At 44.6% G+C, this 14,693-nt stretch overlaps 1 protein-coding gene across 6 annotated transcripts in view; it reads right to left on the minus strand.

Annotated features, from left to right (window-relative positions):
- FAM151B (family with sequence similarity 151 member B) overlaps positions 1 to 14,693 on the minus strand; it is a 58,479-nt gene that overhangs the window by 41,466 nt on the left and 2,320 nt on the right. For all 6 annotated transcript variants that reach the window (XM_075932223.1, XM_075932224.1, XM_075932225.1 and 3 more), the window contains exons 2-4: positions 13,838 to 13,963; positions 12,082 to 12,247; positions 999 to 1,216 (exon numbers count right to left, since the gene is read on the minus strand). In XM_075932223.1, coding sequence (XP_075788338.1) covers positions 999 to 1,216; positions 12,082 to 12,247; positions 13,838 to 13,856 — 403 coding nt within the window. In that variant the 5' untranslated portion in view covers positions 13,857 to 13,963. The remainder of the gene's footprint in view (positions 1 to 998; positions 1,217 to 12,081; positions 12,248 to 13,837; positions 13,964 to 14,693) is intronic.

The raw sequence follows: 14,693 nt of genomic DNA on the forward strand, positions 1-14,693 counted from the left end.
CTTCTGAAAAGGAAGTTACACGATAATCATATATCTCCACAAAAGCAGAAACAATCCATTAGAATCTGTGTCCAGTACTAGTTATGTTTTACCTATCCCGTACACCTGTGTTAAATTGGCCGAATTAAATGTTATCTTTGGTGTCTTAGGCTGCTCAGTATTGGTTTTGCTGGTTTTTATAAGTGCACACATGATAAGCCTTCAGTTTCCATTTGTCAGCTTATAAAAAAGGCTTCCTACTATCTTTGAAGGAAAGGTCATTTGGTGTGAAAATAAACAGATGCATACATAGAAGATCAACTATTTTTTTATATTCATTACAAAGTGAGGTAAGAGTGAAACAAAATCTCCTGTCTTAGTAGTATCAGTATGCATAAAATGAACTGTAATTAAATACTTAAACTTGTCTTACACTTCCTTAGATAGTCAGATTTGTTTTCACTTTTTTAAATTTCATGGATAATTGGAATGCTGGAGTGAACATGACCTGATTTACAAAACCCTTGCAAAGTATTTAGATTCACAAAATTAAAACAATTAGAAAGCAGGTCATATACTAGGACCTTGTTTAAACTATGTTTAGCATCATCTCATTATTCCAAAATATTGCAGAAGTCTAAACCAGGATTAATTTCTTGGAACATTCATAACTAAGGGCTTGATCTTGCAGTAATTCAGTGGGAGTTTTGTCCAAACTGAGACTGAATATTGACAGCTGAAAGGATTGACCTCAGCACTATAAAAACCCTGAAGGTCAAATAAATAAATAGTGAACTTCAGCAATAGAAATACAGTGGATCTATACACATTCATAAACCATATTTTCCACCTCTATACAAAATAAATTGCAAAATGACATACATTTAGTAAAATTGTCTGTTAGTCTATTTATATGAATTACGGTTTTTAAAAACTAACACTGAAGACAAAACAATTTGCATGTTATTGAGGCAAATGAGAAAACTAAGCCTTGTAGCATGTACATCTTCCATATTTACCTTTATTGCATTGATGAGGGTGCCATCCAGTTGTCCAGCCCAAAGATAAGGTCACATCTGGGAAGAATGAAGTTACAGTGTCTAGAAATGTTTTTGCATCCACAACAGCATTACTTCCGTTAGGTCCGGGTAGTATGTCTGCATTAATCCAGACAGGTCGCTTCAGATGCAACTTTATGCCTTCAAGAAGCCTCATAGATGGCTGAACTGCTGCTAAACTATAAAGATAAATGCACAGATTTCTAGTGATATGACAAAAAAAATACGATACATACATACTCTATTGAAACTTGGGTTAGTTTAGGCAATGCTGTTAATCAGCTGCCAGGGACCTCATTTATAAAGCCTCATCCCATTCATATCTAAATTACAAACCTCATGTGGGTAAATCTTATACTGAACTGTTGCATGATATGGATTATTAAATACTTCATTCTCACTGAGAGTTCTAGGGAAGGGCTACTCAACTCTGAAAGGCCCAGGGACCACAATTATACTCACAGTATATGGCGAGGGCTGCACCTTAAGGCTGTGTCTAGACTCAGGGGTTTTTTCGAAAAAAGTAGCCTTTTTTCGAAAAAACTTCACCTGCGTCTAGACTGCAGCCGCATTCTTTCAAAATTAAATCGAAAGAATGCGGCTTTTCTTTCGACGGTGGTAAACCTAATTCCACGAGGAAGAACGCCTTCTTTCGAAAGTGCTCTTTCGAAAGAAGGCGTTCTTGAAAGCAAACAGGCTTTTTAGAAAGAGAGCATCCAGACTCACTGGGTGCTTTCTTTCGAAAAAGCGGCTTGCTTTTTCGAAATTCCGCGTGCAGTCTAGACGCTCTCTTTCGAAAGAGGCTCTTTCGAAAGTATCTTTCGAAAGAGCCTCTTTCGAAAGAGGCTTGCAGTCTAGACATAGCCTAAGTGTGGTTGCATATACATGCAAATATATATGCGAATAGCTTTTCACACTGACGGGCATGAATATAAAAATTAAGGCAAGACTACACAAGACGCAGGTGCCATTTAAGTCAGTTCTGCCGATATTAATAAAATGCAGTATTTACCCAATTTCTACCCATATGACAGCACTTTAAATGAGCAAAGACAATCCAGGGATTTAACTACTAAAACACGTATCAACAGAACTACTTTTTTGTTTTGGCTTCTCAATTTTAACAAATCAAACAAAAAATTGCCAATACAGTACTGGAATTTACTGGAGTATAAGTACAATCAATGGCTACGTCTAGACTACATCCCTTTTTCGTAAAAGGGATGTAAATTAGACGTATCGCAATTGCTAATGAAGCGGGGATTTAAATCTCCTCCGCTTCATTAGCATAAAAATGGTTGCCGCTTTTTTTTCGCACGGAGCTTTGTCGGCAAAGGAGGGTTTTAAGGAGGTATTTTCAGAAGGAGTTGATTTTTGTGGATGCTTACCAGGACCATCTCCCAAATAGGAGGGGCAGCAAGGGAAAAAGCATGAATGTTCTTGTGCGAAAATTTTACAAGTGGAAGATGGAGATAAGCATTATGTGAAGAACTCTTCTGTAAGCCTAGCTACTATCTCTTGGTGAGGTGGATTAATTACAACTACAGAAAAAAAAATCCTTCAGTTGATCTAGAAAGCATCGACATTACAGCAAGTGCAGCACTGTAGCAGCTGTACTATAGACAGCTCAATGTATAAGAAACTTATCTAAGCAAAAGGAAAGTATCCTATTGATTCCTAATGAAAGCACGTTATATGCAAGCAGAAAAAAAGCTAAAATATTAACCAAGAAAGAAAACTATATCCATTAAAGATCTAAAACAACTCCTCTTAAGTGAACTGAGTATATATAACAGCATGTTTTTATTACTTAAATAGTAGGTATATTTTAAAAAACACCCAAACCCTTCCTGAACAGAGTGGGAATCTGCCTCAATTATGCCCAGTGTCCAAAGCCAGCATATAAAAAGTGGAACTACATGATCAATCACACTGCTGGCAAAGATTACAGAAATAACCAACAGGAGAAATATACAAAAGGTTCCAGTATATCTCTCCAATATTTGAACAACTGTATCCAAAGAACTACTGTCCAAAAGAGCAGCATCTCTCAGGTTACTCTCCCAGCAGGACATAGAGCCAGCAGCAACGGATTACAGCCAGCCCCCCAAGAGTGGGGCAGACTGGAAGCCTGTGTGTAACCAAGATTATCGGTTAACCGTATATACGGTTATCCTATTACATCCATAGTATGTAGCTAGCAATCAGAAGCAAAGCCACAGTGTGATGGGTTGGATCACACAGGTCCTCTTGGAACTGTCAGCCGGTGTACTGATTATGCCGATACCTATCTTCCTGCCCTCTGGGTACAGTGACCATATTTTCTGAACCAAAATTAGGGACACCTTGGCCACACCCCCTGAAACCATTGGCCACCCCCCTTGCCCCTTACGCCTCACCGATCTGGCACAGGAAGTCCTACCCCTAGGAAAGTATTTCCGGAGTCAAGATGAACGCATGACCAGAAGTTAAGGGTGCCATGTGACCCCCCCCCCCAAGAACTCCTCCCACCATCCTCTGCCTATAGGGATGGATTTGGACCCCACAGAAGCCCCCCATGCAACTACACTGCAATTGCATTAACCCAGGGTCCAGACCTAGGGTCCCATGACAGTGCAGTGCTATCGGTCAAACCTCGATTCAAGATGAGATCCAAGATCTAAGACCTATTACTCTGCAGTGTAGATGCAGCCCCATTTGACTCAAGAGTCTGGGAATCATCCAGAACTATCCCACAATTTCATGGGACAACTTCCATAGTCCTCTTAATGGATGTTGCCTACTGGTTCCAATTAACTGGTAATCAGAGGGGGCTGGAGCAAATCCCCACCTACTTCAGGAAGGGGGCTGCTCCAGGGTCACAGAGGGCCTGCTGCCAACAGGGGTTGTGCTCATCCAGATCAGCCCGTGTCTCTGGGGAACTCAGGGGCCCCACAGGCACGAACTGCGCCAGTATCCAGAGCAGCCTCTCTCCCTGGGAAATCCAGCTTGCTATGGACAAGGGCAGCTCCGGAAGGGGCTGGGAGCCAGTGGCAGCCCCAGTGTGACCTAACATTAACCAGTTAACTGATTAATGGGATTTTACATCCCCAATGAGATGTATTGCAACTGCATTTTTTGAAGTTACTGCAAAATTATCAAATGTCCTCAATTTCCACAAGTCAGAATGACAATACTGAACCATGACAATTACAGCGTGGAGAAGACCAGGTCACTAACCCTCACTACCACTGGTTGAAAGGTATATTGCCCATGGAGATCAATGGGGCTGGGTTATTTTATATATAAAGCTACTGAGAAATGTATATGTCAATACCATGATGGCAATGCCTATATTATGTAAATAACAGCTAATAATAATTGCCAAATGAGACCACTTCCCGACCTGCTTCCAAAGCGCCTTATCCTATTTAATTTTAAGCTAGGATTGGGTACAAAGCAATCTGTTGATATTACCCAAGAAGATCCAGGCAATATTTAGTCATCCTTCAAAAATATAAGGGACCAATCAGTCAAAGCCCCAGTGCCTGGCAGAGATGATCTTTCAAGATATTTGGAGAAACTTTGAATTTACTTCTGACAACAGTGTTTTCTCTCACTGAATGTGGAGTCTTCAGCACAAATTTCACTTTGTGTCAGAATAACTCAGAAATGTGTTGTCCCAGCTAAGTCCACTCAAGTCTAGGCAATGTGCAGCCCAAAGACAGAACAAATTCCTTTGAAGTTGGAAGTCAAAACATCTCACCTCTTCACATAGCTCACAAAGGGCTTTTTCACCATGACACAACCCTCTCTGGAGAGAGACAATACATCCTGCATCTCTATGGATGCACCAAGTGTCTTCATCTGGCATCTTAACACATTTAAAAAATCATAAACTGCTTAGATGAGGAAGACTCACAAAAAGTCAGCCCATCATCCACACCTAAGTGACAGTGATTTCACCACTATGGTAACAGACCCGATCTCTCTGTGGGCTCTTTTGGAGGAACAGAGAGCATGGGGAGGTCATCTCTGGGGGAGAGACTAAGGGTACCTCTATTTCAGTGATTCTCAACCTTATTGAGCCAGGGGGTCCACAGGCCAATGCAAACTTCTCCATGGACCACCAGTTGCTAATTATAACTCACCATTAATTACATTTCACCTGAGCCATTTTTCTAGTGTTGCAGCTAGAGAGAATGGTTTAATTTAAATTATTAAATAAAGCATTTTGACTCTAACTCAAACTTCATTTTAAGTAAAATAAAATATTAATTTATGTCCAGCACAAAAAGGTTTCAATGTTTTCTTCATTTATCAGCTTCAGAGGGGTAGCTGAGTTAATCTGTTCAGGATAAACTTTAAAAACAAGTAGGCTATGTCTAGACTGACATGATTTTCCGCAAATGCTTTTAACGGAAATGTTTTTCCGTTAAAAGCATTTGCAGAAAAGAGCATCTAGATTTGCACGGACGCTTTTCCGCAAAAGCAATCTAGACGCGGTTTTGCGCAAGAAAGCCCCGATCACCATTTTCGCGATCGGGGCTTTTTTGTGCAAAACAATACTGCGCAAAACAAAGCATTTGCGCAAGAGGGCTTTTGCCCGAACGGGAGCAGCATAGTATTTCCACAAGAACACTGACAATCTTACATGAGATCGTCAGTGTTCTTGCGGAAATTCAAGCGGCCAGTGTAGACAGCTAGCAAGTTTTTCCGCAGATTTTAAAGTTAAAAATGATATGTTATAATGATTTAACACCTGTTCTGCATAAAGCATCTTTGAGTTATGCATATTCATGAGCCAGTATTCATAAAACATGGGGGGGCATGATACATAGTTCAAGCTGGAAGTCAGGAATGGGATAACAGGCAAGAAGGGGTCCAAGGCAGCAGCAGAACAGAGGAAAGACAGGGGAGCAGAAACACAGTAAGGGTGTGTCTAGACTACAGGGTTTGGTCGACAAAAGTGGACTTTTGTCGACAAAACTATACCTGTGTCTACGCTACCGCATAACGTCAACAGAACTCAGCAGTTTTGTCGACGCGGGTAAACCTCATTTTACGAGGCATAACGCCTTTGTCGACAGAGTTCTGTGGACAAAAAGGGCAGTCTGGACGCGGGGGTCTTTTGTCAACAGAAAAATACCTCCAAGGAAACCCCCTGCTGGACAGCCCTTCTTCAGGAAAAACCTCTTCTTGTTCCTGTCTGTAGCCATGTTTTAAAGGCACAGACATCCCTGGCAGGCATTGTGACAGGAAGCTGGCCACAGAGGAAGCCTGTCAGCACACAGCTCTCCCAGCTTCACTTGCATGTGGCCATGTGTGCAGCTCCAGATCCACGAGGCCCCCAAGGACCTTCGAGGGAGCCAGCCCTTGTGCCCACAGCCGAGAAAAGAGAGCCCCAGCCTCATCAGGGCCAGAGGTCCTGACACTGCTCGAACTGTGGGGGGAGGAGGAAGCGGTCCAGGCCCTGCACACCCGGCGCAGGAACACCAACATCTACAACCACATGGCTCAGGGGCTGGCCGATAAAGGGCACCACCCAAGGACACTGCAACAAGTTCGGGCGAAAGTCAAAGAGCTTCGGCAGGGATACACGAAGGCCCGAGAACAGAGGTCAGCATCAGGTGCAGCCCCGGTGCACTGAGCCTATTATAATGAACTGGACCGCATCCCGGGAGGCCAGGAACCTACGTCTGCACCGGTGCTCGTGGAGACAGGGTTGCACACACGGGTGCAGCAGAGCCGGCAGGAGGTTCCCAGGGAAGATGTGGAGGAGGAGCAGACGGAGGACACCCTGACCCTGACTCTGCAGCCTGTCCCAGAGACCCAGGAAGCCTCGCAAGCATCCTCTGACGCTGGTGAAGGAACATCAGATGAGTGCAGTCAGGGTCACAGACACAGAACAGGGGAGGTGGGAGCAGAAAGGATGCAGAGCAATGTTCACATCTTGGTCCTCCTGGACAGCTTGCATCTCTCTGTGCATGTGCAAGCAGGCGGACAGGTGTTGGGTATGTGGGTGGAGGCCATGGGAGATCCAAGGTGCTGCAGGCCCCTGTCCTGCACACTGATCTGTCCTGGACAGCCACGGTGGAGGGGGGGATATAGGGAGTGGAGGTGGACATTGTCCTAGCCACAACGGGGCCCCTGTGCAGCCGAGGTGGCTGGCAGGGCCAGATGTGGCCTACCAGTAACAACATTCCCATCCCTTGTTGTAAGGACTTGTGTGTGAATTGCTAACACTGATCGGTTCTCCCTCTTCTCCTCCACAGCCGGACCTGCTGCTGCTGACCGCCGAGCGACACCTGTGCCACCACTCACCCGGTTCCACAGCACCTGCAGGCATTGGAGGGCCTATAATGACCTCTTGCGGAGGCATGTGGAGGTGATGGAGAACATTGAGGGGACTATGGCCAAAATGCAGGAGACCATGGCTGAAAGACCCAGGGAGGAGGCTCGCTGGCATACTCGCCTGCTTGAGGACTTCCTCCAGCAGTGGAGCGCAATGTGTGCCACCGTCCGGGAGGCCCTGGGTGTGCCAGGTCCTCTCCCCCTGGGGACTCCTCCTGCCCATCCAGCTCCAGCCCCCTCTGACCCCCCTTCCTCCTCCCCGGCTAGAGCAGAGTCATTTTCAGCCCCAACTCGAGCCCGAGGACGGCAGGGTCCACGGACAAGAGGTGGCAAAGTCTTGCAGCCCAGGCGATACCGCCATTACCCTTAAGTTGTCTGCCCTTCCTCCCTCCCTCCAGGTTGAAATCCCCCCTCCTACCACAGGTTAATAGTTCCAAAAAAAGTTTATTTTTTAACAGTTGTTGAACAATACTATGTTTTATAACAGTTCCTAATTCTAACTTTACTTGTTAATAAACATTATATTTTTCATATTTAACATGATGTGTGTGTCTTAACTGCTTGGAGGCTGATGCAGGGATGGATTATGGGAGGGAAGGTTTTGGGACAGGGGGGCCCAGGGCCACAGACCCTATTGGGGATACCCTGGGGAGTCACTGGGCTCCAGCTGAGAAGCGTTCACGCAGAGCCTCCCGGATGCGAACCCACACCTGATGGGCTTGGCAAACGGCAGCTGTCTGAGGCTGAGCAAACCGCCTCTCCTTCACTTCAGCCATTGGCCCCCAACCTGGGAGGAAGGCCTCCCCTTTGCCCTCCATCAGGTTGTGGAGGATGCAACATGCTGCCACCACCTCTGGGATATTGTGTTCCCCCATGTCAAGGCAAGTTAGCAGACACCTAAACCTTCCCTTCAGCCGGCCAAATGTGCATTCCACCTGTAAACGTGCGTGTCAGGTGCGCGTTAAACACTTCCCTGCTAGGGGTCAGATGCCCTGTGTATGGCTTCATAAGCCAGGGCATGAGGGTACGCTGCATAGGCCACAATGCAGACCGGCATCTCTCCATCCCGAATAGCAAAGGTTCGCTGTGGGAAGAAGGTTCCTGTCTGCAGCCTTTCGTACAGGTGCGAATTGCGGAAGATCCAAGCATCATGTGCCCGGCCTGACCACCCCACACAAAGGTCCATAAATAGTCCATGGTGGTCAACCAGGGCCTGCAGCACAATAGAAAAGTACCCTTTTCTGTTGATAAAGCAGGCGGCTCGATGGAGTGGTGCACAGATGGGAATGTGTGTTCCATCAAGCGCTCCTCCGCAGTTTGGGAATCCTAGCCCTGCAAAACCGGCCATGATGGTGTCTAGGTCTCCAAGGTGGACAATCCGATTCAGCAGCTGAGAGTTGATGGCCCTCACCACCTGCAGAAATAAACACATACAAACACACACAGAATATGAAGTAAGAGGGGTTGCCCAAGTCCTTGGGAGACCGTCCCCCCCCCCCAAAGCCCCAGTATCCCTCCCCCCCCAGTGATTGCTCCCAATAGTATGATGGTGTAAGGCACAGGAGCCCCCCACCCACCCTTTTTCTGTTACAGTCCCCTTACGGACTGCACCCCCTTCGACCCAAGGGACTTACCTCCATCAATAAAGCACCAACAGTAGATCTCCCCACACCAAACTGGTGTCCCACTGACCGGTAGCTATCAGGAGCGGCCAGCTTCCAGAGGGCAATAGCTACCCTCTTGTCCAGCGGGATGGCAGGGCGCAGGTGGGTGTCCTGTCATTTCAGGATGGGGGCAAGCCAGTTGCAGAGCTCCAGGAAGGTGGACTTCTGCATCTTGACGTTTCGGAGCCAAGCCTGATCATCCCACTGCTCCATTACGAGCCAGTCCCACCAGTCCATACTTGTTTCCATCCTCCAAAATTGCCTCTCCAGGATAAAGTTCAGAGGCAGGAACAGTGCTGCTGCATTCTGAAGGAGCGGCTCCAGTCTGGGTTCAGCATCCGGACCAGGCATTAACAGCATGAAAGTCTCATGCAGTTGCAGCAGCATTTGAAGCACCGTGGAGCGGGGCCAGCGCCTGCCCAGGGGAAGCTCTCGCTCCATGGCAAACAAAGGTTTGGAAAAACCTTCCCCCCTCCCCCCCACAAAAAAAAACCCCACTGCTGTGCTGTGCCAGGAAGCAGGGCACTCCAAGCAAGCATTGCAGAAACTTTGCTGTCCCTCTAGGAGATAAGCAAGGCAGCTGCAGCAGCAGAGCAACGGCTAGTCGGGGGGGAGGGGGAGTTCCTTTTAGCATGTTTCTCTGCAAAGGGCAGGCAGCAGCACCAGGAAGTACATGCTGCCCCTGTGACCTGGAAGAAGCAGTTCCGGGTACTTTCTTCTGTCGACAGAGTGTCCTGCAGTCTGGACACTCTCTGTCGACAAAGCAAATAGTTTTGTCTATCTGCTTGATGTAGTCTAGTCAAAACTTCTGTCGACAAAAGCCTGTAGTCTATACGTACCCTAACACAGGAACAGGTACATATACATGAGCACTAAAAAGCAGCAAACTGCTGATGGTGGTGGTGAGTCTGCTGGCCCTTGCAGCCAGGCACTGTGGCTAATCAGGCTACCTGCTGCAGACCAGCTGTACTAATCAGGTTACCCAGAGATGAGCTCTGCTGCAGGTCACGATTCCTGACAAAATGTTCCAGAGTGAATCACAATAGAAACCGTCAAATGCAGTTAAATGGTAGAATGATTAATAGTTTTTGCCATTCGGTGCCCTCTTCAATTAATCTAGGGTGAAAATCATGATCTTCTCAGTCAAAATTCAATCTGCTCTTCCCTTAGCTTTACATTAGCAGTTTCTTTTAGTATTTTTGGGAGATTTCTGTGCCACTATGCACATACAGAATTCATTCCCGTGCAGAATTTTTTTTTCTCTGAAGAAAATGCATAACTGCAGCAGAATTTCTTTGGACCACCAGAGGCTGCTGTGCTGCCAGAACAGAGAGCATCAGAGCAGCCCCAGCTACAGACAGGAAAGAAAAGAGGTTGTGTTCTTCGTAGTGCCCTGCTCCTGGTGCCAGGTCAGGAGGCCTGGGACATGGAAGGATGGACAGCATGGGACACATGGGTCTGCTGGATGATCTCACAGACTAATGTTCAGAAGGGCTAGTTGGGGAGAGAGATTGGGGTGAGGGCTGAATGGGAATAGTGGTGCAAGGATACATGGGGATGAGGGAGGCGGTTGCACAGGGATACATGGGAACAGCAGCAAATGTGCCCGACTGAATGAGAGAAGCTAGGCATTACTCAGGATCTGCATAGAAGAGGCTCTGTAACAAACCTCCCCCCCCCCAAAAAAAAATTCCATATTTCTCCCACCCACACCCAACAACCCTCCAGGCTCACATCCAAACTCCTTCCGAGCAATTACTTTCCTGTCCATATGCTCCTCTCTTACTCCTGGACTCCCCTCAACCTTTTGTACTATTTCTGAGAGGTATGAGAAATATATATTCCCGTATTGTAGTTTAAATGAATTATTACTCAAAATTCTGTATTAATATGCCGAATATGAAATCTATTAGTCAAAAAATACTTCTTGAATTTTTTTTATTTTCTGTATTATTACAGACATACTTGCTGACAGATTTTTTGAAATACATTACCAAAATAAATTAAACTGGTCTGATTATGTGTTATTTTTACAACTAAAATATGCAAAACTTTAAAATACTGAGAGTAGACTATTTAAATTTTGGACACTGAATTCTTCCAGAAATACTGTAGTCTGCTTTAAAGATACTGCAAAAGACTTTACCTGTCACTGAAAGGAGTATAACATCTCACCAGTTATAGCAATCATTTTAGGTCACTTTTTTTTTTTTTTTGTATTTTGACTACAATGCCTTTTTCCTTGTTGTTCTGCAACCTCGTTGTTGGTCTCAAATTTTACTGAAAAGTTTGTTGATTTTATGATCTGTCTTATCACAAATTTTCTGTATTTTCCCAGTGACTTGGTGCTCACCTGCATCTTTTCCTGTTTTTAATGTTTGTATGGCATCTTTCACTTCCTTTTGTTTTATACGAGATGTTACAATGACTCACGCCAGTTATTTAATGTTTTGTCAAAGTAAAACAATTCTGATGGCATTGGTCTGATTTTTTTAGAGCACTAAACTTTCTGATAACATATTAAATATTCAAAGCACATCTACAAAAGACTTCACTTGCAGCTGGGAGAATTCAAGGTAACAGTCCCTGGGTAGGCTCCCTTTCAAAGACCCTTTTCCAGCCCCCCAAGTACATACACCTTTTAAGGGGCAAGCCTCCATCTCCTGCCCCTCTCTGTGCCTGGTCCCTGCAGTGCCCCCCTCTTGCTGCTTCCTGCCAGCCCCATCCTGTGCCTGCCTGGTCTCTGCTACATTCCCCACCCCCTGCACCGCACCAGCCCCTTCCCTTACCCACCTCCGGCAGCACCCCACGTCCTCTGTCCGCCTAACCCCTTCCCAGCTACTGCAGCATCCTTCCTCGCCAAAGTAGGGTGGGGGTGTCTTTGCACAGCTACCCTGCACCCAACATCCCCTTTTCCCGTAGCATCCCGCTCAGTGAGCATAGGGCATAGCCCCCTAATAAAGTTAATAAATGTTCTGTAAACAGAAGTTTGCCCTACTATTAATAAATAACAATAATGCAGAGTCCTTGTGAATCTTTTTACATACCTCTTAAAATCCAGCTTAATGCCTTTTTTAGTGTTTACAATCTCATTTAGCCACTCCTGTAATGTGTTGTCACTGTTTGTTTCAGGAGGATGAGCCATGATTGGTTCACCATTTCCTTCTTCCTCACCACAAAGAAGAATATCTGCTTCTACCATATGAGCAGCACCTGTTTATTTAAAACATTAATATGATGACATGTCCAGGTCTAACTTTGCAGATTTTGTGTTTGTACATTACATATTACTCACAAAAAACTACATTAAAAGAACATTATAAGGTTACAAAGTCAAGCACTCCAAAGTTAGGAAATGCCAGTATTAAGATTGCCTATGCAATCTTAATTCAACCTCTTTCTACGTATGCATTATGATAGTGTTTAATTATATGATTACATATTATTTTTTCCATATTCAGTGCACAGGACTGATGGTGCTCACTTGGGCTGTGTCTAGATTGCACCTCTTTTCCGTAAAAGGGATGCAAATTAGACAGCGCAATTGCAAATGAAGCGGGGATTTAAATCTTCCCCCCTTCATTTGCATAAACATGGCTGCCGCTTTTTTCCAGCTCGGGGCTTCGCCGGCAAAAAGCGCCAGTCTAGACGGGGATCTTTCGGAAAATAAAGCCTTTTCCGAAAGATCCCTTATTCCTCTTAAAATCAGGAATAAGAGATCTTTTGGAAAAGGCTTTATTTTCCGAAAGATCCCCGTCTAGACTGGCGCTTTTTGCCGGCGAAGCCCCGAGCCGGAAAAAAGCGGCAGCCATGTTTATGCAAATGAAGCAGGGAAGATTTAAATCCCCGCTTCATTTGCAATTAGGCTGTGTCTAATTTGCATCCCTTTTACAGAAAAGGGGTGCAATCTAGACACAGCCTTGATGAACAGCTATTCAATATTTAGCTATATCCCCATTGTGCTACATGTGACCATAGTCTTTATTTACTTCACACTATCCAACTGTACTCTGAATATGGGCTTTTCTACAGGACTCATCACTACAGAATCCAAATGCTTCACAAACATTAACTGATTTATTTTAACACTCCTGTCAAGTGACAGAGGTGGATTACGCACACTTTAAAGTGCAGAGCTGAGGTAGAGATAAATTAAGTCAAAAGTGGGTGTCCAATTTGAGATACCTAAGATCTGATTTTTCATAGTAGCAAGGATTTATATGTTCAAAGCACAGCATTCATGTACTTCAGTTACAGTTGTGAATGTGCAACACTTCCACAAGTCAAACCATAGGGTTTCAAGTTAGCCACCCAGAAATAAGGAGCACACAACTAATGGCCACCTGTGAATGGTAAGATTTAAACAATTTGGAGGAGCACTTTAACTGGAACACTTTACTTAAGAAAAAGGAAAACCTATAGCTGAATACACACTTTGGTATATAAAAAGGATAAAAGGTGTGGTAAGCACTAATCAACCCAAATGGTTGGAATGGAGTGCATGGTATAGAAGTCATAGCAGGTGTGTTTAGTTTATTTTGGTTTAGTAACTTACTTTGATCTGTCTGTTTTCACTTGTAATCACTTAAATGTTACTTTTTATTCTACATAAAAATACTTTTGTTTGTTATCAAGCTCAGTGAAAATAATTGTTACCTGAAGGAGAGCAACCACTGGGCCTATCTCTCTTCCACTGATAAAGAGGGTGAATTTATAAATTTTCTCTGTGTAAAATTTTTATTCGGCATAAGATTATTTATTTGGGGATTTGGTCCTTGTCAAAAATACACAAAGAGTACTTACTTTGAATTGCTTCTTTCATTTGTGACTTATTGTTTGCTGCATGGTACCAGATGATTTCTGCTCCATCTTTGGTTTTAATCTGGTTAGTACTCAGAAAATAATCCAATATATTTTCACTCCAAGCTCCTATGTCAATAATAATATATAAAGTAAGTAGTCCATACATGAAGAAAAGTTTTAAGTAATTTCTTACCATTGCAACAGAAAAAAGAAAGATATCGGGCAGATGCCTTTCCAAACCTGCTCTAAAAACGTAATCTACACAATACATGAAGTCCAAATTAGGGATGTAAAAACCCATTTACAGTGTTAACATATTAAACTATTAAACCAGTGAGCTGGCATGCCATGTTGCATGTGGGAGGGTGGGGGGGGCAACTGGAGCAGCCCTGCAGGGCAGTGGGCCCAGCTGGGCTGGAGCAGCCCCCTGTCTGCAGCTGCTGCCCCTCGCTACAGGCTCCAGCCCAACCAGGCACCAGTTAATTGGTTACCCCAGTAAGCATGCCGGTAAGGTAACGCTTATTGGGTAACCCTTTACATCCTTAGTCCAAATTCAAATTCTTCCTGGGGATTTAGTTTACTAGTTAAAAAAAAAAAAGATAAAAATCTCCTAGTCTTGGCTGTTCTTAAGGTTATCCCCAAAAGACTACTGAAGAGGAATGGTGAGGAGGGATAGAGAGGAATTGGAGGATATATCCCTGAAAGATAGTACTCAACCTCTAAACATATGGGCTACGTCTACACTGGCATGATTTTCCGAAAATGCTTTTAACGGAAAAGTATTCCGTTAAAAGCATTTTCGGAAAAGCACGTCTAGATTGGCAGGATGCTTTTCCGCAAAAGCACTTTTTGCGGA

This window comes from Pelodiscus sinensis, chromosome 6 (genome assembly GCF_049634645.1).
Source record: "Pelodiscus sinensis isolate JC-2024 chromosome 6, ASM4963464v1, whole genome shotgun sequence".
Classification (NCBI taxonomy): domain Eukaryota; kingdom Metazoa; phylum Chordata; order Testudines; family Trionychidae; genus Pelodiscus; species Pelodiscus sinensis.